The 23,857-nt window shown below is 44.0% G+C and overlaps 1 protein-coding gene across 1 annotated transcript in view; it reads right to left on the bottom strand.

The window, feature by feature from the left end:
• The window catches only part of camk1da (calcium/calmodulin-dependent protein kinase 1Da), a 49,504-nt gene extending 32,910 nt beyond the window's left edge, over positions 1 to 16,594 (bottom strand). The window contains exon 1 of the mRNA XM_075471244.1: positions 16,363 to 16,594. Coding sequence (XP_075327359.1) covers positions 16,363 to 16,460 — 98 coding nt within the window. The 5' untranslated portion in view covers positions 16,461 to 16,594. The remainder of the gene's footprint in view (positions 1 to 16,362) is intronic.
• Positions 16,595 to 23,857: the final 7,263 nt, after the last annotated feature.

Below are 23,857 nucleotides of genomic sequence, written 5' to 3'. Positions count from 1 at the left end.
CGCTGAGGCCTCTTGCACGGGTTTCCCATCAGATTTTCCAGATGTTGTAAAGACAACACAGAGATATCTACAGCATCATTCCTGCATCACATGCAGCCATTATCCCCCTTCCTCTCCCTCATACTTCCAGCCAGGAAAGAAAGTCTCTGGCAGAAAGTCTCCTGTGATGTGCTCGTGTCCTGGAAAAGACTCTCCGGTGTTCATGTGTGAAAATAGCTTATTAGATGGATGAGGTGAGCTGATACTGTGTCAGCTTGCATATTTTTCTCTGCTGACAGTGTTGTGACAAAATATATGTATCAATATATAAAGTCTGAAACACCGTTACATGCTGTTACATAGACCTTACACAGACGTTAAAGAGGCTGGCATGTTTAAAGAAGATGACATTACATCATTTGAATTACTTCCCGATGACCTGATTCTGCTTTAATTGCTGCTGGCTCTGTAGTTCTTATAATGTACTCGTCCCAAAACCTGATGAAACAAATTCCTCGGAGACGAGAGACACTTCCAGTGTGACATAAGATGTATGCGAGTGTAATTCTGTGGAAAATGGAATGACTGCAGTCCAAAGAGATTACGCTTCCTGTTTGCTTTGTGTGTTCACATCACAGATTCACTGGCATGTGCCACCTGTTTACATTAGTCACCGTGGAAACCGCAGATGTCAGTACAAGTGATGTGTGACAAAGTGTAAACAGTCATAGAATCAAAAATAAGTATTTAATATATAATATATCTGTTTGACCATGACTTGTTTCTCGGCTGACCTGACTTTTTTTTAAGTCTTTTCTTTTCTAAAAATTTTAATATTTAAGGCTGGCTGAAAATCTACATCAAAAGCAGACAAGTACAAAATGGAAGGACTACAAAAGCATTAGAGCGGCAAGAAGCTCCAGGATGACTGCAGCACGAATGCTGCCAGCACAGCATCCACGTCAGTCCATGCTGAGAGAGACATATGGAGGAAGAGAAAAGAGAGGGAGGAAGAGAGAAGAGAGGGAGGAAGAGAGGAAGAGAGAAGAGAGGGAGGAACAGAGAAGAGAGGGAGGGGGCAACGAAAGAAATGGAACGGCAAAAGGATGAGAGCAAAGAAGAGCCATGTGTCTGATGCATGTAGGGGTGACTTATTTACAAATACAACTTGGGCTTAAAGAACCACCCCCAGTGGTGATTTCATGAGGCTCCACATGATGGACCATTTTGGTAAAGCTCTCCTTCTGAAATAATCTTTGCACATTAAAGTCCCACTCCAGCAGTTATTGATGTGTTCCTCAAAACTGTCGATTTCAAAGTTTCTGCCATAAAAAAAACTCCTTGTGGATTTAAACTAGTTTAGGGACACAAAGGCTATCGGACCATTTCCCGGCACCAGGGCTCTCAAGTCTCACGCAATGAGCGTGAGACACACGCATTTCAACAAGTTCACACGCTCACACGCCACACATGCCATTTCTCACGCTGAGAAATGATCAACTTCGTCGCACAGAAATTCTAATGGCCGATACTATAAATGAGTCAATGGCAGGTTACTGTGCGCTCGTACAGCTCAGAACTATAGCTCTGGTACAGCTGTCTTGATTTAGCAACCCATCGGCAAATCACAAAATAGAATTTCTCAGCCAATCAGAAAACAGAATTTCTTGTTGCCGGGTGTGAAATAGCTTTCAGCTGCAAGCACGCGTCCCATGAATGCACAGCGGACATAGCCCATTATGCTCTGAATGCGTGCAGAAGTTGTAGACGAGCTGGAGGTGGAAGAGAACCGTCAGGATCATCAGCAGGTCATATCTTCATTTATTTGAATCTTTTATTAGTTACTATAGTTTTCCTACTCTTTGTAAAAGACCAATACCTGCCGGTTAAAGTGTTCGTTGGAGTAGTAGGCCTAAATATTCAGCACACACCCTTTGACATGAGCAACTTAATGAAAAATGAAAAATATGTAGGAGTGTAATTAGGCTTCCGTGGTTAATTTTTTTCAAAGGTGACTGGTATGAGTAGATTCCCAATAAGGCTATCTACAATTGCCAAACTGGTATTAGTTCTGCCGCACTGAAATGCTGATGCAGAGAGGGTTTTTTCCATGGTGGGGCTCAATAAAACCAAGACCAGGAACACGTTGTTTCTGAATGGAACTCTGTCATCCATCATGACTGTGAAAATGGCTGACATTGAGCCACAGTGCTTTAAATGGGAGCCCCCAATATCAGTCATCAAGCATCAAAATCTGCCACAAACACTTACAACAACACTCATAAACAAACACACACAGAGAGGGACTGCTCAAGGGGCCCATTTGGGGTTATGTTTGTTTTTCTTAATTTAATTTGTCTGTTTTTTTGTTTGTTAAGACTTTGCATACCTAAAACAATTTATTTTAAAATATAGCAGAATTTAGTGTAAAAGTGAAGATTTGTGATTTTGGTATAAATAAAACAATTTTTTTGTTCTTTAAGTAGCTAGTTTATGGCGATGTGATACTGCAAGGGACCCCCCCCCCCAAAAAAAAACCCGAAAGAAACCCCCCCACGCACATGGCCCGGCCCCTGCCCCGCCGGAATCTCACTCCAAGCAAACTTGAAAACTTGAGAGCCCTGCTTGGCACCTAGGCAGCTAGCGACCAGCACCTCGGTCGGACCATGTCCCGGCACCTGGCAGCTAGCGACCAGCACCTCGGTCGGACCATGTCCCGGCACCTGGCAGCTAGCGACCAGCACCTCGGTCGGACCATGTCCCGGCACCTGGCAGCTAACGGCCAGCACCTCGGTCGGACCATGTCCCGGCACCTGGCAGCTAGCGACCAGCACCTCGGTCGGACCATGTCCCGGCACCTGGCAGCTAGCGACCAGCACCTCGGTCGGACCATGTCCCGGCACCTGGCAGCTAGCGACCAGCACCTCGGTCGGACCATGTCCCGGCACCTGGCAGCTAGCGACCAGCACCTCGGTCGGACCATGTCCCGGCACCTAGCAGCTAGCGACCAGCACCTCGGTCGCACCATGTCCAAGCACCTAGCAGCTAGCGACCAGCACCTCGGTCGCACCATGTCCAAGCACCTGGCAGCTAGCGACCAGCACCTCGGTCGGACCATGTCCCGGCACCTGGCAGCTAGCGACCAGCACCTCGGTCGGACCATGTCCCAGCACCTGGCAGCTAGCGCTAAGTACCTGGTTGCTACCTAGTATCAAACTAATTTCTCAGAGTTTGCATTAGCTTCTCATTTAATCGGTTCCTTACATGCAGAAAAGCTCTACAGCCCCATTCAGCAAGTCATTGGGATTACAAGACATTAGCTGCTCATAAGAACGTCATACAATCCTACAAAAAAAAAAAAACAAGTGTGTGTGCCTTGGTTTGGAAATGGTGTTTGGCCGAAGGTTCATCCAGGGTGGTTTGGCAGTTTGCCTCTGCTTGCACCATGTCATGCTGCCCTTTACTCTGTTTCCAACTTTATGGGATGGAAAATGTAACTGTAATCAGACACATAAGATTTTTACATTGAAAACAATGACAGCCTCTCCACAACTTTGGCATTTACAGTAACCCATTTATTTCAGTTTCTAATTGTGAGAGAAGGAAATGAGTTTAAAGAAGCCTACTGCAAATAGTCAGAGTGATTCTTCTGAATTCAATTCAGTTTTATTTATATAGCGCCAAATTACAACAAATGTCATCTGAAGGCATTTCAATAATTGTCCAATTCAAGCCAATTGGAGTTCAATTCATTGTAATCATAATCTTTTGTAGCCAGTTTCCAGTGCTGCCATGAAGTCATGCATATATGCTCATTTACATTTCTTTCTCATTATGCTACAAATCCACATCCCCAGCTGCTCTGCAGCATACAAGCTGCCGAACTCTCCTGCAGTAACACCCTCAGTCACACACAGGAGGACAGGTGTTAACAAGACACTGTTACAGCACAACACTTCACTCAGAGACTCCAGCTCGGTTCGGCTTGATCACAATTTAATTACAGCCAACGTCACAAAAACAGAAGTCAAACAGACGCAAACAGAACGGGCGGCAGTGCAAACAGGAGGGAATCGCTGCTCAGTGAAATGTGCCCACCAGCAGTTGGGTTTATTAGAAGTGAATGCTTTATAAGCAGTGTGGGGCAGGAGGATGGGACCCCCTCAACACACAAGTTAAACTATGAAACACTGAGTTTGTGGCACAGCCGTCACACACACACACACACACACATATATCAACATTATCATCCAACTGGGAAGCAGGCGACTCCTACAAAGCACCCCTAAGTCCTCTCAGTCTGAGACTTCAGCACTTTTAGGTCTGTGTGTATGTGTGTGTTTGTATTTGTTTGTATGTGTTTTTATGTGTTTGTGTAAGTTTGTATTTGTTTGTATGTGTTTGTATGCGTTTGTGTGTGTTTGTGTGTGTTTGTATGTGTTTGTGCGTGTGTTTGTGTGTGTTTGTGTGTGTTTGTGTGTGTTTGTATGTGTTTGTGCGGTGTTTGTGTGTGTGTGTTTGTATGTGTTTGTGTGTTTTTGTATGTGTTTGTGTAAGTTTGTATGTGTTTGTATGCATTTGTATTTGTGTGTGTTTGTGTGTGTGTATGTGTAAGTTTGTATGTGTTTGTGTGTGTTTGTATATGTTTGTGTGTGTTTGTATGTGTTTGTGTGTGTGTGTGTGTGTGTGTTTGTATGCGTTTGTGTGTGTTTGTATGCGTTTGTGTGTGTTTGTATGCGTTTGTGTGTGTTTGTATGCGTTTGTGTGTGTTTGTATGCGTTTGTATGTGTTTGTGTGTGTTTGTGTAAGTTTGTATGTGTTTGTATGAGTTTGTATGTGTTTGTATGCGTTTGTGTAAGTTTGTATGTGTTTGTGTGTGTTTGTATGCGTTTGTGTGTGTTTGTATGCGTTTGTGTGTGTTTGTATGCGTTTGTGTGTGTTTGTATGTGTTTGTGTGTGTTTGTATGCGTTTGTATGTGTTTGTGTGTGTTTGTGTAAGTTTGTATGTGTTTGTATGTGTTTGTATGTGTTTGTATGCGTTTGTGTAAGTTTGTATGTGTTTGTATGTGTTTGTATGCGTTTGTATGCGTTTGTGTAAGTTTGTATGCGTTTGTATGCGTTTGTGTAAGTTTGTATGCGTTTGTATGCGTTTGTGTGTGTTTGTATATGTTTGTATGTGTTTGTATGTTTTTGTATGTATTTGTGTAAGTTTGTGTGTGTTTGTATGCGTTTGTATGTGTTTGTATGCGTTTGTATAAGTTTGTATGCGTTTGTATGCGTTTGTGTGTGTTTGTATATGTTTGTATATGTTTGTATGTGTTTGTATGTTTTTGTATGTATTTGTGTAAGTTTGTGTGTGTTTGTATGCGTTTGTATGTGTTTGTATGCGTTTGTATAAGTTTGTATGCGTTTGTATGCGTTTGTGTGTGTTTGTATATGTTTGTATGTGTTTGTATGCGTTTGTGTGTGTTTGTATATGTTTGTATGTGTTTGTATGCGTTTGTGTGTGTTTGTATATGTTTGTATGTGTTTGTATGTGTTTGTGTGTGTTTGTATGTGTTTGTATGCGTTTGTATGCGTTTGTGTAAGTTTGTATGCGTTTGTATGCGTTTGTGTGTGTTTGTATATGTTTGTATGTGTTTGTATGTTTTTGTATGTATTTGTGTAAGTTTGTATATGTTTGTATGTGTTTGTATGTGTTTGTATGCGTTTGTATAAGTTTGTATGCGTTTGTATGCGTTTGTGTGTGTTTGTATATGTTTGTATGTGTTTGTATGTTTTTGTATGTGTTTGTGTAAGTTTGTGTGTGTTTGTATGCGTTTGTATTTGTGTGTGTTTGTGTGTGTGTATGTGTTTGTGTAAGTTTGTATGTGTTTGTGTGTTTTTGTATTTGTTTGTGTTTGTGTGTGTTTGTATTTGTGTGTGTGTATGTGTTTGTGTAAGTTTGTATGTGTTTGTATGCGTTTGTGTTTGTGTGTGTTTGTATTTGTGTGTGTGTATGTGTTTGTATGTGTTTGTATTTGTTTGTATGTGTTTGTGTGTGTTTGTATGCGTTTGTATGTGTTTGTGTAAGTTTGTGTGTGTTTGTGTGTGTTTGTGCGTTGTTTGTGTGTGTTTGTATGTGTTTGTATGTGTTTGTGCGGTGTTTGTATGTGTTTGTATGTGTTTGTATGCGTTTGTGTAAGTTTGTGTGTGTTTGTGTGTGTTTGTGTGTGTTTGTATGCGTTTGTGTGTGTTTGTATGCGTTTGTGTGTGTTTGTATGTGTTTGTGCGTTGTTTGTGTGTGTTTGTATGTGTTTGTATGTGTTTGTGTGTGTTTGTGTGTGTTTGTATGTGTTTGTGTGTGTTTGTATGTGTTTGTATGTGTTTGTGTGTGTTTGTATGTGTTTGTGCGGTGTTTGTGTGTGTTTGTATGTGTTTGTGTGTGTTTGTATGTGTTTGTATGTGTTTGTGTGTGTTTGTATGTGTTTGTGCGGTGTTTGTGTGTGTTTGTATGTGTTTGTGTGCGTTTGTGTGTGTTTGTATGTGTTTGTATGTGTTTGTGCGTTGTTTGTGTGTGTTTGTATGTGTTTGTATGTGTTTGTGCGGTGTGGCATTGTGTTCTGCAGGGCCACCCAGATGTAACTGGGCCAAGCTGAGCCAGATAAACAGCTTCATACACAGAGCTAAGTACAGTGGAGGGACTAAGAGAAAGCAGGTGGATATTCTAATGTGTTCATGTCAGAGTGTGTCACTGTCTCCATGTTTCTATGACGCAGCGAAACTGTGGGTTTGGTTTCTGTGACTTGCACAGGCAGCTGAGTCGGTCTTTTTTCTGACCTGTGGAGAAGAGTGTGTGCCGGCCGGCAGCAGCGGTGCTTCCATTAACAGCAGTTAAACTGATGGGCAACGGCTGACTGTTACTACGGCGACCCTGCTGAATGCAGACCAAACATTATTTGGGTACATGCTGTTACTCTTGAACTACTCTGAGCTGTCAGACTGCTATAAGATTATGGATGAATTACTGTTTAATGAAGACATGGCATTAAATTATAATAATAAATATAATTTAGTGTTTGCCACACTGGCCTATCCATGATATCCTGTGGGTGGGAGTGGGGCCCTGCCATAGGATGCTATCAGGGAGTGTAAGAGGACCCAGCTGCTGTCGTTGGGAATTCTGTGTTTGCTTCCATGTAAAATGTTTCCAGGTTGTTCCTGTTAATAAAATTCCCCATAAGAGAAGCAAAGTGCGACAGAATAAAGTTGATCAGAGTTCTTGGTACGCTGCCAAAGAGTTTGACCAAACACACATATATGTGTCTAAGTGCCTTGAGATGACATTTGTTGTATTTGGCGCTATATAAATAAAAATGAATTGAATTGAATTGAATTGAATTGAATATATGTATAACTAATAAAGACACCTTTCCCCCCTCACTGAAAGGTGTCAGCTGAATCAGGCCCTGAATGGGCATCGTGGGGTCCCCTACAGACACCCCCAGGTCCCCCCGACAGCACCGGGACGTGGGGCCCGTTTGCTTTTAACATGGTGCTGATCTTCTGAGAGTAACAGGAGTTCCTGTATTTGCTCTGTTTGGCTGAATATCTGAGCAAAAATAGGACTCACCTTTTTAGTAGATTAGTAGACTTTTCTACTAATCCTTGTCCTCGCTGGTCTTTTAGAAACCTACTGGTCTCATATTAACAAAGCTGTCGTCAGTCATGTGAATTAACATTTACAGCCTAAACAATACAAAATACTATATAGTCTTAATATTTCCACTTCAGATGTTCAACTTAACATAGCCTATTCTATATTTAAGCCCCATTAAATAACAAATATTGGATAAAAAGATAAAATCCTTTTCATTTTAGCAGAACATCACATGGATTTTCCAGCTGGGTTGATATGAATTCATGACTTTCTAACGGCGAGTTTGACTTTCCCTTCACTTGATGCTGAAATGTTCTGTCATGAAGCCTTCCAGGACACAACATTCCCACCATCAAAGATGCAGGGTTTAGGGAAAAGGTCAGTCAGAACACAAGGCACATATAGTCTAAGGCCTTAGTCACACAGCATCACAACCATTACATTACATTACAATTACAATTACAATTACATTACAACCACCAACTTCACACCAGGTCTCGGGGTTTTTGGAGGGATTCTGAGAAAATGGGTTCAAGGAAGAAGACAAAATATTCTGCAGGGGTGAAAGTGTGTAATGAACATGATCCTGGATCAGGAGCAAAAATTGTATTTTAACATTAATACACAGTCTAAAGTCTATTTGTGCTGTTTTTCAACAGAAAATCAACCCTCACACACATCACAGTTTCCTGGAATAAATGACTGAGTTCTGATAAACCTGGAAACTCCTCACTGAGGAGCCTGTTCTCTTGTGGTCTGTTGTCACAACAGGAGAAGAAATTAAAGTACAACCCTCTGTGTTCCCGCCTCCTCAGACAGACACAACCTGATGGAGGATTCCCTCTGGGCTCTGAAAGGAGCCCCTCATCCCCTCCGGGGTGAGCCTTCATTACTGTGAGGCTCCTATTAGCCTCTACGCTGAATTTGGCATAATTAGACACCACTTTGGATTCAAGCACAGGTCTTAAATGCTTTCTGGCACCAGAAAGGAGGACTGTCTCCTCAGAGCAAAAGCTTGATAAGCTCCCAGTGATGGTGGCAGAGCGAAGTTAAAATCTCTCCCAGTGTATCCATCCTTCAGGACAGAACCATGCTACAAGCCCCTGAAGCCTCTCTTCAGGCTTATATAGGGGCGTATTCAGACCAGGAAAGTCCGATAGTTCACTTGCTTTGGTCCGAACCTTTTTTTTTCATTTTGGTGCGGTTCACTTTCAGACTGTACATTTCAGTAAACGGACCAAAATATGTCAACAAAGCCACGCGCCCTGAAGTCGTTTGGCTATTGGTCAGAATCGACACGCGCAACACAAAGTGCTAAGTTCAAAAGTGAATGTATTCATGGACGCTTTCCGTGCCGTTATTGCTTTTAATATAATCAAAACTATATGTTTTTTCAACGTTTTGCTATTTTCACAACTGTGTAATTACTCTGCTGCTGTACAAGTAATTTATCAACAACGACGACAAAGGGCAAGGCGGCTACGGAGGATAACGCTGATGTGTGCTCATCAAGCTGAGATAATTCGGGCTCTTAGCTTTACCACAGCCGGTCTAGTAATTAGAAGAACGACACTCTGTTCTGTTACCTAGCAGCAGACAAACGACGGATGCTCCCGAGGTACAAAAAAAGCAAAAAGTCTGGGATTAGGTCCGGTCTGCTTTCACACCTCCAAAAGATCCGCACCAGGGTTCGTTTGATCCGGACCGAGTCCGACCTTTCAGCTCGGTCTCGGTCCGCTTGTTTGGTCCGGACCAGAGTTCGGTGGTTTGTATTCAGACCATCCCAAAAGGTCCGAACCAACGAAAATCTGGTCCGTTTGGTCGTTTGGTCCGGACCAAACGAGGTAGGTGTGAATACGCCCTAGGTTTCCACTCTCCTCCTTCATTATAATTCCTAATTTTCCTGCTGTTATCTCTTCTTCTTCATCCTCATCCTCCACTCCATTATCATGTTCTAATTTCTCCTGGCTCATAAGCAGCAGAGCCTTCAGTGAAAATATGCTAAGCTGCTTTCTGACTGGTCTTCCTCTTCAGGTTGGAGTCTAAGTTCTCCCCTCGCACATTTTCAAAAAAGGCTTTCAGCTTTTTAAGTATTCTACGTAGTAGACTAAGAACCGTTCAACCTTCCCCTGCTTCGGCTTTAACATATGGACCAGCAGAAATATGGGAATGATGCTTAAGCAGGTTACATTGGTTTATAAACTCAGGGAGGACTGCCGGCTGCTCTGAGAGTTTTAAAATGATTCACCACCCGATGCAGTCTGAAAGCATTTCCCCAAGGGCAACCACAACACTTGCTGACACATAGTTAATCTTGATTTATCAGATAACAGGGTCTGTTCTGTTTCAGTGACAGCCTGCCTCACATTCCTGTTTCAAACCTGATCACAGGCTGAGGAGAGTTGGATCCAATGCTTTGCTCAAAGGACAGATTCAATTTATTTTTGCAGAAACCAAAAATACAAAAAGCAAAGCTTTCATTTAGAGGTTAATTCAGCTGTTGGGGGGGACATCGTTTGATATGACTGCCATCTTTGGCAGAAGACCACTCTTGTTTTTGACCACAAAGCCCAATTCACCCCTTCACACAAGCAACAAGATCATTTCCAACAGGACTGCCAACAGGACTTCCAACAGGACTGCCAACAGGACTTCCAACAGGACTGCCAACAGGACTGCCAACAGGACGTCCAACAGGACTGCCAACAGGACGTCCAACAGGACTGCCAACAGGACTGCCAACAGGACGTCCAACAGGACTTCCAACAGGACTTCCAACAGGACTGCCAACAGGACTGCCAACAGGACTTCCAACAGGACTTCCAACAGGACTTCCAACAGGACTGCCAACAGGACTGCCAACAGGACTGCCAACAGGACTGCCAACAGGACGTCCAACAGGACTGCCAACAGGACTGCCAACAGGACTGCCAACAGGACTTCCAACAGGACTGCCAACAGGACTGCCAACAGGACTGCCAACAGGACTGCCAACAGGACGATATCCGTGTCCATGTGGGGAGCCAGGTCGGGCGTGGCCATACGGCAAAGAGATGATCACTATATTATTTTCTATGCTGCTCCATCTTGATCATAATACAGAGTTTGTTATGCTGTCACTTTCAAAAGTATACCAATGATAAAATAAAAGAAACGCAGAGTTTTTTTAATCAAAGTTAAGAGACACTCAGCTGTGCAAATGTAACATGATGAGATGATGCTTTTCTTTTGGAGTCCCATTGGCCCACATTGTCCTGCTTTCTGCGCAGTCTCTGGGGAAAATACCTTTTAAACAGATTAATTGGGTTTCCCGTTACATTGTTCACCAGCTGACCACAACGATGCACATTGCATTAATCTACTCTTCATCATTTAACTGAATCCAGGCTACTTCCATGTCACTGATGCAGTGGGATCTGTTTGGGAAAATAACCCAAGTTATATTTCCGCTTCACCTTCGGCGACACATTCTCTCCCATGTTTCCCTCTCATTCCGCTGGCAAAATGTCTCTTTTTGTGTTTTCCTGGCAGTTATCGTCCCTCTTAGAGGTGCATCATGCTAACTGAAGGGTTTAAACAGCTGGCTCTGTGGATGGAGCCACTGAAAATGTCTCACGCTGATGACATCATTTTCAAAGCGCCCGTGGATCCAAACTTTCAACTTAAACGTGTGGCGAAGCCAACTTCTACCAAATAATAGCTGACCAAAGCACTTTTTAAACAGTGCAGCTCATATTTTTAGACCAGAGCTGTTTCATGTACACAATGTCCTCTGTTGGCTCCGAGTAAAACTAACCAGTACATTACTTTAACCAGGGTGCTGCATGATCTGTGTCGAAGCCACGTAGGCTCACCACCGGGGTTCCCCAAGGTTCGGTCCTGGGTCCTCTTCTTTTCTCCCTCTACACATCATCCCTTGGTTCTGTCATCCACTCCCATAACTTTTCCTACCACTGCTATGCAGACGACACCCAGCTGATTCTGTCTTTTCCCCCTTCTGACACCCAAGTGGAAGCACGCATTGCTGCGTGCCTGGCAGACATCTCTGGGTGGATGTCGATGCACCACCTTAAGCTCAACCTGGACAAGACTGAGCTGGTGTTTCTCCCGGGGAAGGGCTGCCCGTTCAGAGACCTGGCCATCACCATGGATGACTCTGTGGTGACATCAACCCGGACCGCGAGGAATCTGGATGTGACCATGGACGACGAACTGTCGTTCTCGCCAAACATCGCATTAGTGACCGATTCCTGACGATTCCTCCTCTACAACATCCGGAGGATTCGCCCCTTCCTCACCGACAAGGCAGCACAGGTGCTCATCCAGGCTCTTCATCTCCCGCCTGGACTACTGCAACTCCCTCCTTGCTGGCGCCCCGGCTTCTGCCATCAGACCTCTGGAGCTGGTTCAGAAAGCTGCTGCTCGTCTGGTGTTCAACCTCCCCAAGTTCTCCCACACCACTCCCCTTCTCAGCTCTCTACACCGGCTCCCTGTAGCTGCAGCATCCAGTTTCATACTCTGGTGCTGGCCTACAGGGCAGTGGAAGGAACAGCTCCTTCATACCTCCAGGCTATGGTCAAGCCCTACACCCCCGCCCGACCACTTCGCTCTGCGGCCACCAGGCGCCTGGCTGCCCCGTCACTCAGGGGTCCCTGCGCACCATCGACACGGTCACGGCTTTTCTCTGTTCTGGCACCCCGATGGTGGAACGATCTCCCGACTGATATCAGGATGGCTGAGTCGCTGCCCATCTTTCGCCGCAGGCTGAAAACCCATCTCTGCAGGAAACACTACCCTGATCCGTCCTAGTTCCTTACGCACTTATTGTTTCCTCCACCACTGGCACCCTCTATATTTTCATTACCCCCTACCCGAACCAGGGTTTGAATCCCCACCCCGCTGTGACTGGTATGCAGTTGGTGAGAGGCTGAGGTATCTGACTTATCGCACTTACTCTGCACTAGTTTTGCTCTTAGCTGTTTGGTATTGGAAGGAAATGCACTTATGATTTCTTGTGACCTGAATTTCTTTTGCCTACCGATGTTGAACGCACTTATTGTAAGTCGCTTTGGTTAAAAGCGTCTGCAAAATGACTGTAATGTAATGTAATGATGTTTGTGATCTGCAGCTCAGTGGTCAGCACTAAGGCTCCCGTTGCTGCGAGTCTTCTGACCCCAGCAGCGTCTCGTCTCTGAAAGATAAAACCTGGTCACCCACCTGCAGCTAAATCCATTCCAACAGGCGGCTGAGTCCCAGCGGGCCACAGCCCTGATTTCTCTCTCAGACAGCAGATGTTGTTGTCAGGGCTCTTTAGGATTGCACCGCAGCTCTGAAACCAAATCCCCCGGTCAGGGTAAACAACCTGGAGCATCACTTAGTGTCCTTATGTGTTTCAGGCTCATGGTGGATGTCACACAGAGCAGAAATATGTTTATATTTTCTGTTCCCAGCGTGGAGAATCTGCCAGCTGTGTTCCTCAAGAAAAAGAAAGTTTAAAAGATAAAAGGACTTGTTTTCTGGAAACTCTGAGTCAGAGTGACAGCCTGGAATAGATTAACTTAATTCAGACTTTCTCTGAGACAAACACATTGAACTCTTTGCCTTTCTGTTCTGAGCCGCCTCATCACGCCAGGCTCTCAGATCAGATCCTCTGTGAGCTGGATGTGGTCGTGAAGAGGCTTAAAATAGAGCTTTGATCCGATAATGGACTAAAGTTTATGATCATTAATACTCAGAGGTCTGCACCCCCCCCCCCCCCCCCAGTAATTTCACATCACCGGCATGTAGAAATGAAAGAAGTCATGACAGCTGAGTTTTATTTGCTTCTGACAGAAAGACGGATGAATAACCTTCCCCTGTGCTCAGATTTCTTTAGCTCTGAGGCCATTGCTGATGTGATTTCATTCTAAAACACATGATGTTTACTGCCTTTACTCCTGGGGTCCACTTCCCTTTGCTGTTTAAGGACTCCTGAAGCAGAGGCATGTGGAACAGTGGTTAACCCAGTCTCAGTTTAAAGTCCAAAGAGACCAATCCACCCTTTTCTGAATAAGGAACCATAAAGAACTGATTTACCTAGAATTCCTGAATATTTCTACTTTTGAAGCAACAAAACTGACACCATCAACAACATCCCAAACAGACGAGTTATTTAGAAAAGCTCCTGAAAAGCAGACAAACAGCTGAAGGGTTCGGCGGAGGCGACGGGAACAACACTGAGTTCATAAATCTACAAACACGCAGGTATAAAATTAGATGTGCACCACACACATACGTGCACGCACACACACACACACTCTGCTGAAGGTGTTCTGGCAGTCCACTGATGGAGTCGGCATCGTCTCGTGTCTTTTGCTCTATTTTTAGGATCCTATTTATAACAAGAATAAAAGAACGTTTTAAATCATGTTTGAAGTCCGACACTGGGATGTGCACGAGGACTGGGGGAAGTGCACGAGGACTGGGGGAAGTGCACGGCTGAACGTAGACACAATGAGGAGATAAAGAGAGACATGAAGTTTTGGGAGGAGCCCGAACCAGAACCAGGGAAGTGGAGCATCAATTAAGGGCAGCGTGCCCTCGATGGCACACCGACGTTCCCACAATCCTTCACCATTACGTCCTTTCCTTCTTCACCTTTCCCTCACACGTGCACACACGTGCACATGCTTTGACTTTCTACAGGACTCCTGGGAAAGACCTTCCACTGGAACGCAGAAACATGGAGCTACTGTGAGCCGTGCACATTCCCAGAAGGACTGAGTTAGGACTTTATGAGCATAAAGTTCTGACCTATGATGTGAAATTTCTTTTTGTTTTTATTCATCCACACTAAACCATCTAAATCAGGAAGCAGTGGCGGCTGCTCAACATCACGAAGCTTCAGATTATGTTGAGTACAACAGTGAGATACAAAGCTGAGGCCCATGCAGGGCTCAGTGCTGCATGTAGGGAACACTGTGGAGGAGGAACAGTCCAAACCTGGCCCCAGAGTCAGTTCATCAGAGCAAAACACAGCAGCAACAAACAGCTTTCATATCAGGCTCTAATTCAGCTGCTGAAGGACGTGCAGAACCTGGAAAACACTGTTGAACATTTTGCTTTCTGGCTGTTTTGGTAGAAATCAGAGGAAGAAAGAAGCTTCCAGCTCCCTGATCCCTCCTGCTGAGATCTGCAGCCATAAACAACACACTCCTGTTCGGATGAATAATTGAGGATTCAGCAACAGGAACACACACACACACACACACACACACACACACTGGGGGGGGGGGGTAATAAGACACCATGCAGAGCCTTGTGTACGACATCACTGCGCACACGGCTGCCATCATGAGCCGATCCCTGAGATGTTAAAGCAGCATCATGTCAGACAGGCTTTGGTCAGCATCTGTGACATCACATCCTGTCAGCAGAAACTGCCCGCTGTCACAGTCTGATGCAGCATCCCGGCTTCAGTGACCTGTCGCCCTCTCCGGCTGCCAACAGGTTTCCATTGGCGGACCACCAAGCAGCCGGCCCCCTCTCTGTGGAGTCCACCTCTCCTCTGACTTCCTGCTGATGCATCAGGTTCAAATGTCTGTCAGCAGCTGGTTAATGTGTGGCTGCAACATGGCCGACTCGGATCACTGAGTCCTGAGCCACTCTGGTGGGTTTCACATCCGGTCAAACATTTAGGAGCTACAGCTCCTCAGTCCGTCATTACACCTCAGGACCGAGCGTCCCTGTGCTCAGGTTTAGGTTAATCCCCATCTGCATCCTCCTGCAGGGCTGCCTACAGAGAGCTCAGTTCTATCAGCAGGACGCCACAGATTCAGAGGGGGGGGGGCATGGACCTGAACGCTGTCGTCTGACTGAGAATAAAGAAAGTGGAACAGAAAAAGGTTTCCTGACATGGAGCTGAAAGCATGAAGACTAAATCCAACAGGAGAAAGCTTATGAGGGCGTCAGTGATGTCAGACTTTAATTCTGCTGTCATCAACAAGAAAACCCTAACCGCCCCCCTCCAGCCACCATGGCCTCAGCTTTCTGAAAGTCACCCCCACTCTTCGTACGTTATCTAAGCAACACAAACAGGAATATGACTGCAGACTCAGCTCTGTGTGGGGAAACTAAATGTATTTCACATTCTCTGTGCAGACAGGTATCACTGAGAAAAGACAAACTCTTATAAAACAACTCAGAAAAGCCAAAAATACCTTTAAAACATTTCAGTTAAAACAAAAAGTGCAGAAATGTTTCAGAGGACACAACGTCTGAGACATGTGATGTGTTTACTGCTGTGTTTATTTCATTTAATTGTTTTCTGAAAATACTGTAAAATACTGTATAATACTGTAAAATACTGTACAATACTGTCAAATACTGTATAATACTATAAAATACTTTAAAATACTGTAAAATACAATAAAATACTGTATATACTGTAAAATAGTGTATAATACTTTAAAATACTGTACAATACTGTACAATACTGTAAAATACTGTATAATACTGTAAAATAGTGTATAATAGTGTTTGTTTCTGAAATTCTGGCATTGTTGATGCTTGGTTGGCTTTATGCTTTAGTTGTTTCCTGTTTGGTCTCCCAGACACCTTGAGCACGCGCGTGCCTGTGATGACACATGATAAACACGCATCAGCTGATGCGCGTGCAGCTGCAGACTGAACAGTGATGAGCAAAGGTTCAGCACTGAGTCCCAAAGAGGGAAACCTCTCAGCTGAATCACAGCCGCTGTACTCACGTTCCGAGGACTTCTTTAAAATCAAAAATCTTCTTGATGTCATCGACTCGTTTCTTCCACGTCTCTCCTCTGCCGGTGTCTCCGTTCTCCCGAGCCATGTCTCCGCTTCACCGGCCGAGTGTGGCCGACACCGGGCTGCAGCTGCGGGCTAAGAAGCTGAGAGTGTGCGGTGTGAGCTCCGCTGCAGGAGGACAGAGTGAGTCCTGCTGCAGGTTAGCGCGTCCCTGCTGCCTCCCTCCCTCCCTTATCCCCCCCAGAGGCTGGAAGCTTCCGAGGAGAAAAGCGGTCCTCATGTCCGGCCTTTCAAAATTAAATCCGGCTCATTTACAAACACCGATAGAAAGATAGATGGATCAAAATTTCAGATGATAAACACATTTGATATATTAAAGATATCATGAATAATGCCAGAAAACCAGCTGCATTATTATCATCATCATTCACCAATAATCCTGATAATATTATGACTGGTTTCTGAGCTCCTCTATCATTGATCAGTTTGTATCACAGCTCTTAGTTTCATTCAAGATCACTACTGTTATGTATTTACCTCATTTTAGGTTAATAACGAGGAGACAGGCAGGAGTCAGGTTGCCAAAACATTTACTCAAGGCTGAACTGACTATACAGGAAATCAGCCCCGAGGGCATTCTGGGGTTATGGTAGCCTCTTAGGACCAAACATAATAACAGGCTCAGTACCTGTACAACTATACCACTTAATCCGGGATTTTATTTTGAAGGCAGCTACCTTGAATTTCCTGTTTGGGCTGCTTTACCGTTTCTAACTCATAGAAAAGGTTCATGAACGCCCTTAATTGATGTCTCAGTTGTTTGCAGACCACTCTTCACCCAACCGTTTAATCAAAGTCTTCATAAATCTGTTTCACTGATTTCCTCAGCTGATGCATCACAGTCTAATGCTACTGGAGCACTTTACATATTATGGAAATGAAATAAGTTGATGGGATGCTGCTCATGCAGTCTGTCCGAGTCATCGCAATGCGCCAATCCTCCGTTCGGCCGAACTGGGCGCAGCAGGGATTCCGCTCAGCTGCGTTTTACACCACTTGGATTACAAATAGACCCTCCTCCCCCCTTTCCTCCCCCTGGAAGAGGAAGAGCCGCTGCTCTGAGTCAGCTTGAGTCGCGTTCCTGTCCGACTGGGATCCTGTAGGCAGACTGGGATGGGGGGGTCAGGATGGGGAGGGGTTAGAACACTGAAATGTTTGGACACGTGTCAATGCACACTCCATCTGACCCCCACCAAAAACCCAGGACCGCTCCGCCCCCCACACACAAATATATCTATATACATATTCATAAATCCTTCTTTTTATATTAATACATCCTCTTATCTTTATTATACATTATCTATATATATATATGTATATATCCACACATATCCACCGTTATTAGGGTTATTATTGATTAGAGTTTATTGAATAGGGTTTTATTTATAATTACAGTATCAAATTGGGTTTTACTGAGGTTAGGGTTAGGGTTATGGGAAAGGAATTGTATAAAGAAAATCATGGTTAGGGGAAACTATAATTGCATAAATATAAAATGCACAGTCCATCACGGTTGTGGTGCTCCGACTTCTCAAAAGGCCTCTGATGGGGACTCATTGGTTCTCCTAAGAGTTAGGGTTAAAAATAGAAAATTATTTTATTTGGAAAATTGGTTTAAAGTGTTTTAAAAATTGTTTTAAACCACAGTTGGTGGTGCTGGAAGAAATGTCCATTGTGAAGTGGGTTCTGTGAAGATGATGGGGTTTAGAAATTAGGGTTAGGGCTTCGGGGTCTCTCTGGTTAGGGTTAGGGCTGAGTTATAAGCCAGGGTCTATATTATAAATCAGTTTTCCATAAGGGGTTCAAAGTGGTTAGGATTAGGGCATACGTCCCAGTCAGAGCCTGAAAGTCTTGAAACAGGAATTGCAAAAACACTGAATTACATCACAACTTAAGAGAAAACCCCAATAACACTTAATACTGATTGAAATGATCATTAAATCCTGAATCTAATCTCAATAGTCAATCCAAAAGGTGTTCTAAAGGAATGATGAATCACATTTCCTAAAGGAGGAGCAACAGTGCCCCCTTGTGGTCACTGCAGAAAATCACATCACACATACAATGAATAAAGATTCTTTTTTTTTAAAGTATTTTTTTTAGGCTTTTTTATGCCTTTAATGAGAGGACAGCTGGAGAGAGACAGGAAGCAGAGAGAGGGGAAAGACACGCAGCACAGGGCCGCTCGGTGCGGGACTCGAACCGGGGCCAGCTGCAGCGAGGACTGTAGCCTCTGTACATGGGGCGGCTGCTAACCCACTACGCCACGGACCGCCCCGAATAAAGATTCTTAAACCCTTTATGGGTGATCAATAATCAATATCAGTATTGAAATAGTTAAACCTGACAGTTTTACTGATCGAATGAACCTTTGTCATTTAAACTGAAGGGATGAACCAATAGTTGGAAGCTATGTTCCTTCAGACCTCTGTGTTAGACGTGTCTGGATCCTGTACGTCAGCCCCCCCCCCCCAAAAAAAAATTATGATAATATCATGATATGCAAACACAACAATACGTTATCATTTGCAAACTCCCTGCTAGAGCCTCAGATGAATCAAGTGACCACGTTCGCGGGAAGATCACATCAAAGCACTCGTCTCCGTAAACTCCGTGTTGCCAGATTGGACTGTTTTGGATGACCATCTGCGGGTAAAAATGGGTATTGGGCGAGTTTTTCTGTATCTGTATATAGCTCTATGGCCATATAAATAAATAGAATTCAGTTTAGACTGGTTTAGTTTAGATTTAGTGCCTCCAGGCGGGGTTTGAGCATGTTTGGAAATCATCTGGCAACCCTGCAAAATCCGCGCTGCGCAGGTGAATTCAGCTCAACTCTGCACGCAGCACTGTCAAGTTCAACCACCTAGCCAAAGTTTGTCTCACACACGTTGCTGCAGCAGGACGTTGCTAACTTTCCAGTTAGCAACAAGCACAGCAGCAGAACCAACACATGCAGAATAATACATAAATATTAAACCTAGCAACGACCCAACTTCAAACAGCTGTATGGCTTACCAAAAGCCCACTAGCAAACTAGCAACTAGCCTACATTATGTAGTGCCCATGAGACGCAATCAAGAAATGTCAATCAGCAAAGTGAACCCAATGACGCATACAGAATCAAGCTGTAAATTATCAGACTACAACTGCCAAATTCAACATAGCTTGTAATGTCCGCTGTAAACAGTGTGCGCTTTTCTTGGTATTGAAAAGTGCTATCAGACAGCCCCGTGGTGCTAGTAGTCATGGTATACTGCTAGCTGCTACATGAAATGGCTTCAAACAGAGTCAAAATTATGATTAATCCTATATTTGTCACGGCGGACATATGGTAAGGAATCCCATTTTTCCTACCTCTTTGTGGGCATGCTATCCTTTTTGCCTTCTTGCTCGACACAGCTATCCTTGCTTCTTGCTTGGTGGAGTCACACTATCCATTTGCCTTTTTCTAACTTAGACTTAGTTAAGGGATATTATTCCAATTGTGCTTTAAACACATGATAAGCCTTGTACTTTATTTTCTGACATCAAGTATGTTGGTTGGTGTATTCTGGATTAGAGCAGTCCGCCTCTGTCTTTGAACTGAGACTACTTGTGCATGTTGACTCGATGGAATTCCTCTGATGTAGTCCTAGGCTAACTTTTTTCTCATGGGAGAAAGGGAAGGGCGGTCACCTGTCTTGAGTGTTTGTAAGTTCAGTGCTTTTTAAAGTTGAAATAATATTAGTCTGATTTGTTAGTTTCATTTAACAAATCACGGGAAACCTCCACCATGACACCTTAAATCCGCTCGCATCTCAAACATAATTTTAACGGGCATCAAAACCCTGCATCTCAGTGCTGCCGATGTTTTGGACTATGCGCGAGCTGCCTGCGAACATGCGAAACGCCCGCTGGTGGTACAGTCCATTGACGGGGTGTTCCAAAACGCATTTTATTTGGTTATTCATAGTACACATTGAAAAATACTAAGTAACAAGACATTTTCAACACCTGATTTTAATAATAGATCCATTTTTTCAGTACCCCCCAAAAGTGTAATTTAGTCCCATTTGGGGGGTATCAAGTCTCAATCGGGGGGGTCAGACCCCCCCGGTACCCCCCGTAATTCGAACACTGTCTGTGCCTGAATTAAGATGTTCAGGTATTCCAACCGTTGGTGTCAGATGGGGTTAGGGATATAGGATGAAAACCAGTAAAGGGTTAGGGTTGCTCACTCGAAATAAATCAAAAAGTGCTCATTGGACCAAACTTGGTGTGTATACTCCCAAGGCCCCCCCAGGTCTCCACCCAGTTTGGTGGTCCTAGGCCACTCCCTTCCTATGGCTGCCGTAGACTCCCATTCATTTTCAAGTGCAGGTCAGGCTGGGAAGGTCATATCGAGCTGGGAGTTGGTTCCCCATGCTCAGCAGGCCCCATTGAGTCCGTAGACACCTCACTTGCCCATATCCAAGGACCTTTGGAAATTGAGCAAAAAGTGTGGTGGGTGGAGCTACGTGTGGGAACTTTACCGGAGTGCTTTTCGGAGCGTTGTGAGTCATATGAAGTGGTTCTTGGATGGAGTAAAGTGCGTATACATAATGAAGTTAGTGTAAGTGGACATGGTCTGGACAAGGCATGGGCGTGTCCAGGGCGTGGTCAGAAGCAATTGGGAGTGGCTAATGTGTGACGCACAACAATGTGGGCGTGTCCTAAGCTAAAATGTGTCCTAAGCTAAGTGGGTGGAGCTAATATATGTGTGCGTGGTAAACGGATGCGGGCGTGATTAAATAGGAGTGGGCGTGGCTGTGTTAGGTGTGGGAGTGGCCAAATGGTAGTGGGCGTGTGCAAGTCGGCGTGGTGTGTATGGGGGTGGGCGTGCTTTAATTGGTGTCACTGGGTGGTGTGGGAGTGGCTAAATGGGAGTTTTGATGTGTAAATGTCTATGTATTGCTTTTCACAATGTTTTTTATGTACACAGTTTTTACAGCTCACAGAACTATATAAGGGAGCGTGCATGAGGAAAGGGCTTCATTTGGGTTTGGCTCTCGACAGGGAAACATCTCTCAGCATGGAAGACATGAATGAGCTGGTGGAGGTTGGATTGCTGAATTCTCAGACCATCAGTGATGCTGTGTCTGATTTTCTGCATGCGGACATACATATGTCTTTCCACTCTATGTATGTGAGTGAACCGGAGCGAGACATGTATTCCAAATGCGACATTGATGGTTTGGTGTTGGAACTGGAAAGTGCTACTGCCTTGCTGGCCAAACTACACTATCTCCTACTTCCGTCGGTGCAGGCACACATGCTAAAAGATTGTTATTACTTTGTGAAGAAGCATGTAGACCTCACAAAGTGTACTCCTGACGGGTTGAAGGCCTTGATAAACACCACACAGTACAACATAGCACATGTTGACAGAGGTTACCACCTTACCTTCATGTTCAGGTTATTCATTAAAAGTCACTGAGGTCCAGTTATTAAATTTTGTCCAAGTAAAAGGTCCGAACCGAAGTCCAGCTTGTGTCTTATAGCCTTCCCCATGTCCCCATTTTCATATGGTTTCAACAATATCTATGGTTAATTTCCAATGCAGGAAATGAACTGAGTGTACAATGTTGTGGAGAAAAGGAGTCGAATCCGCGTCGGTCAGCCTTTCATTGGGGAAGTTTATTTGAACCAGCCGTCAGATCAAACATGCGTACAGGATGTTCACAAATCTCCAACGACCTCATTTTGCGACAACCTTTTATACTGTCTTGGATCATAACAAGCGTACGTGGCCTTCTCTGGAGGCGCCTAGCTCTCGCCATTTTTATAAACAAGCTCATTCTAACTAGCAACAATATTCATATTGTTAGATCCGATTCTTTATATTGGAAGCCCAAGAACCAGTTGGAGCAGTCGTAAGTTAAACAAAGTGTTTATTGGAGGTCACAGGTCAAGTATCAGCGCTGGACTCGGAGAGACAGAGTTCTCGCATGAAATCCGTCTGTCCAAGCCCCGAGATCCGGAAACATTTCATATTTATGCTCACCCTTATCACAGAGCTTGTACCTACACTTGACAACGTATCATTGAACACTTACTCATGCTGTGAGCAGGCCATCCACCGTCTTCGTCATGTTCTTTGGATGTGATAAGCGATGTGTGTGTGTGTGTGCGTGTTGTTTCAGGCGTGCATCTACTGTACCAGACCTATCTGTCCTAAGAGACGCTTTATCTGACCCAGTTATTTTATGCCGCTACGTCATCTTAAAGTGTTGGACATATATTTGCGTTGTATGAGCAGAGTGTGCCGTACAAACTAGGAAAATAGATTATCTAGAGAACTACAGAATATGAATACATAAAGTCTAAGAATAAAGCCAATTTATAACAATATGAACCAGTCAACAAGGCACACGATGTAATTAGGCCATGTCATGACATTTCTCTCCCACAACAACTATCTCTTTTACCATAAATAAAAGCGGTCCCAATCCAATAAATTCAAGGCCTTTATTTCAGATCAAAGAAAAAAGAAATAAAAAGAAATAAATACAAAAAGTGCAAACCGAGTGGAATAACTCATTTTTCTCTTAAATTAAAGAGGTCCCAACCTGAGGGATCAAAGATGTCACGCCATGGGACTCATGTTTTAATTTTTCTGTTACGTTTTGGTGTTCAGTTTATGTCCTGGGGGGTATTCCTCGAAAGTAGCTAAAGAAAGCCAGGCTATAGCCGGAAAGCGTCGCTTGAACTAGCGCCATCTCCCAATTAAGCTTCAAGTTGTTCCTCAAAGATATTTTAGCTGCATCTCGGTGAGGCTAATCCTAGCGAGGCTTACATAGCCTAGCTTAGTGCGAGTGCACGAGGAACGTAAGAAACCCTGACGAGTGGATGGTGGAAAAACGGACATCTGTGTGAAAAGGAGAGCGAGAAGAGCCGTTATTTTTTCGGCAGCTGAACAAATAATGCTGATGGAGCTGTATGAGGATTTTAAAAGTGTCATCACCAGAAATGGTTATACAGCTGCGATCAATAAAGCGAAGAAATGGCATGGCAAACAACTGCAGACAGACTAAATGCGTAAGTTCTGAAAGTTTCAATTGTTAAGGCATTTATTTTACTGTCCTCATGTATTTATGCTCTCCTCTTTGTGTTATAATGTGTTTACATAAAACATGCTGAATTGTCTCTGTATGAGATGTACAGCACACATATACTGGCCCTGCTCAGTTTATTAATAACCCAATAATCGACACGCATCATCATACTGTAGTGACTATATTATCCTGTGTGTGTGACCCACATATTATTTTTTCACTGTTACATCTCAACAGGAGCAATCTTAACAGCCAAAAGCGTACCTGGCAGCAGGTGAAGGTAAAGTACAGGAAGATGTTTCAGAGTGGTAAGTAGCCTTTGAAGAAATGTGTTTGTCCAATAAAG

This window comes from Odontesthes bonariensis, chromosome 8 (assembly GCF_027942865.1).
Source record: "Odontesthes bonariensis isolate fOdoBon6 chromosome 8, fOdoBon6.hap1, whole genome shotgun sequence".
Classification (NCBI taxonomy): Eukaryota; Metazoa; Chordata; class Actinopteri; order Atheriniformes; family Atherinopsidae; genus Odontesthes; species Odontesthes bonariensis.
Note: the sequence above shows the minus strand (reverse complement) of the source record. Positions and strands in the feature narration are given on the sequence as shown.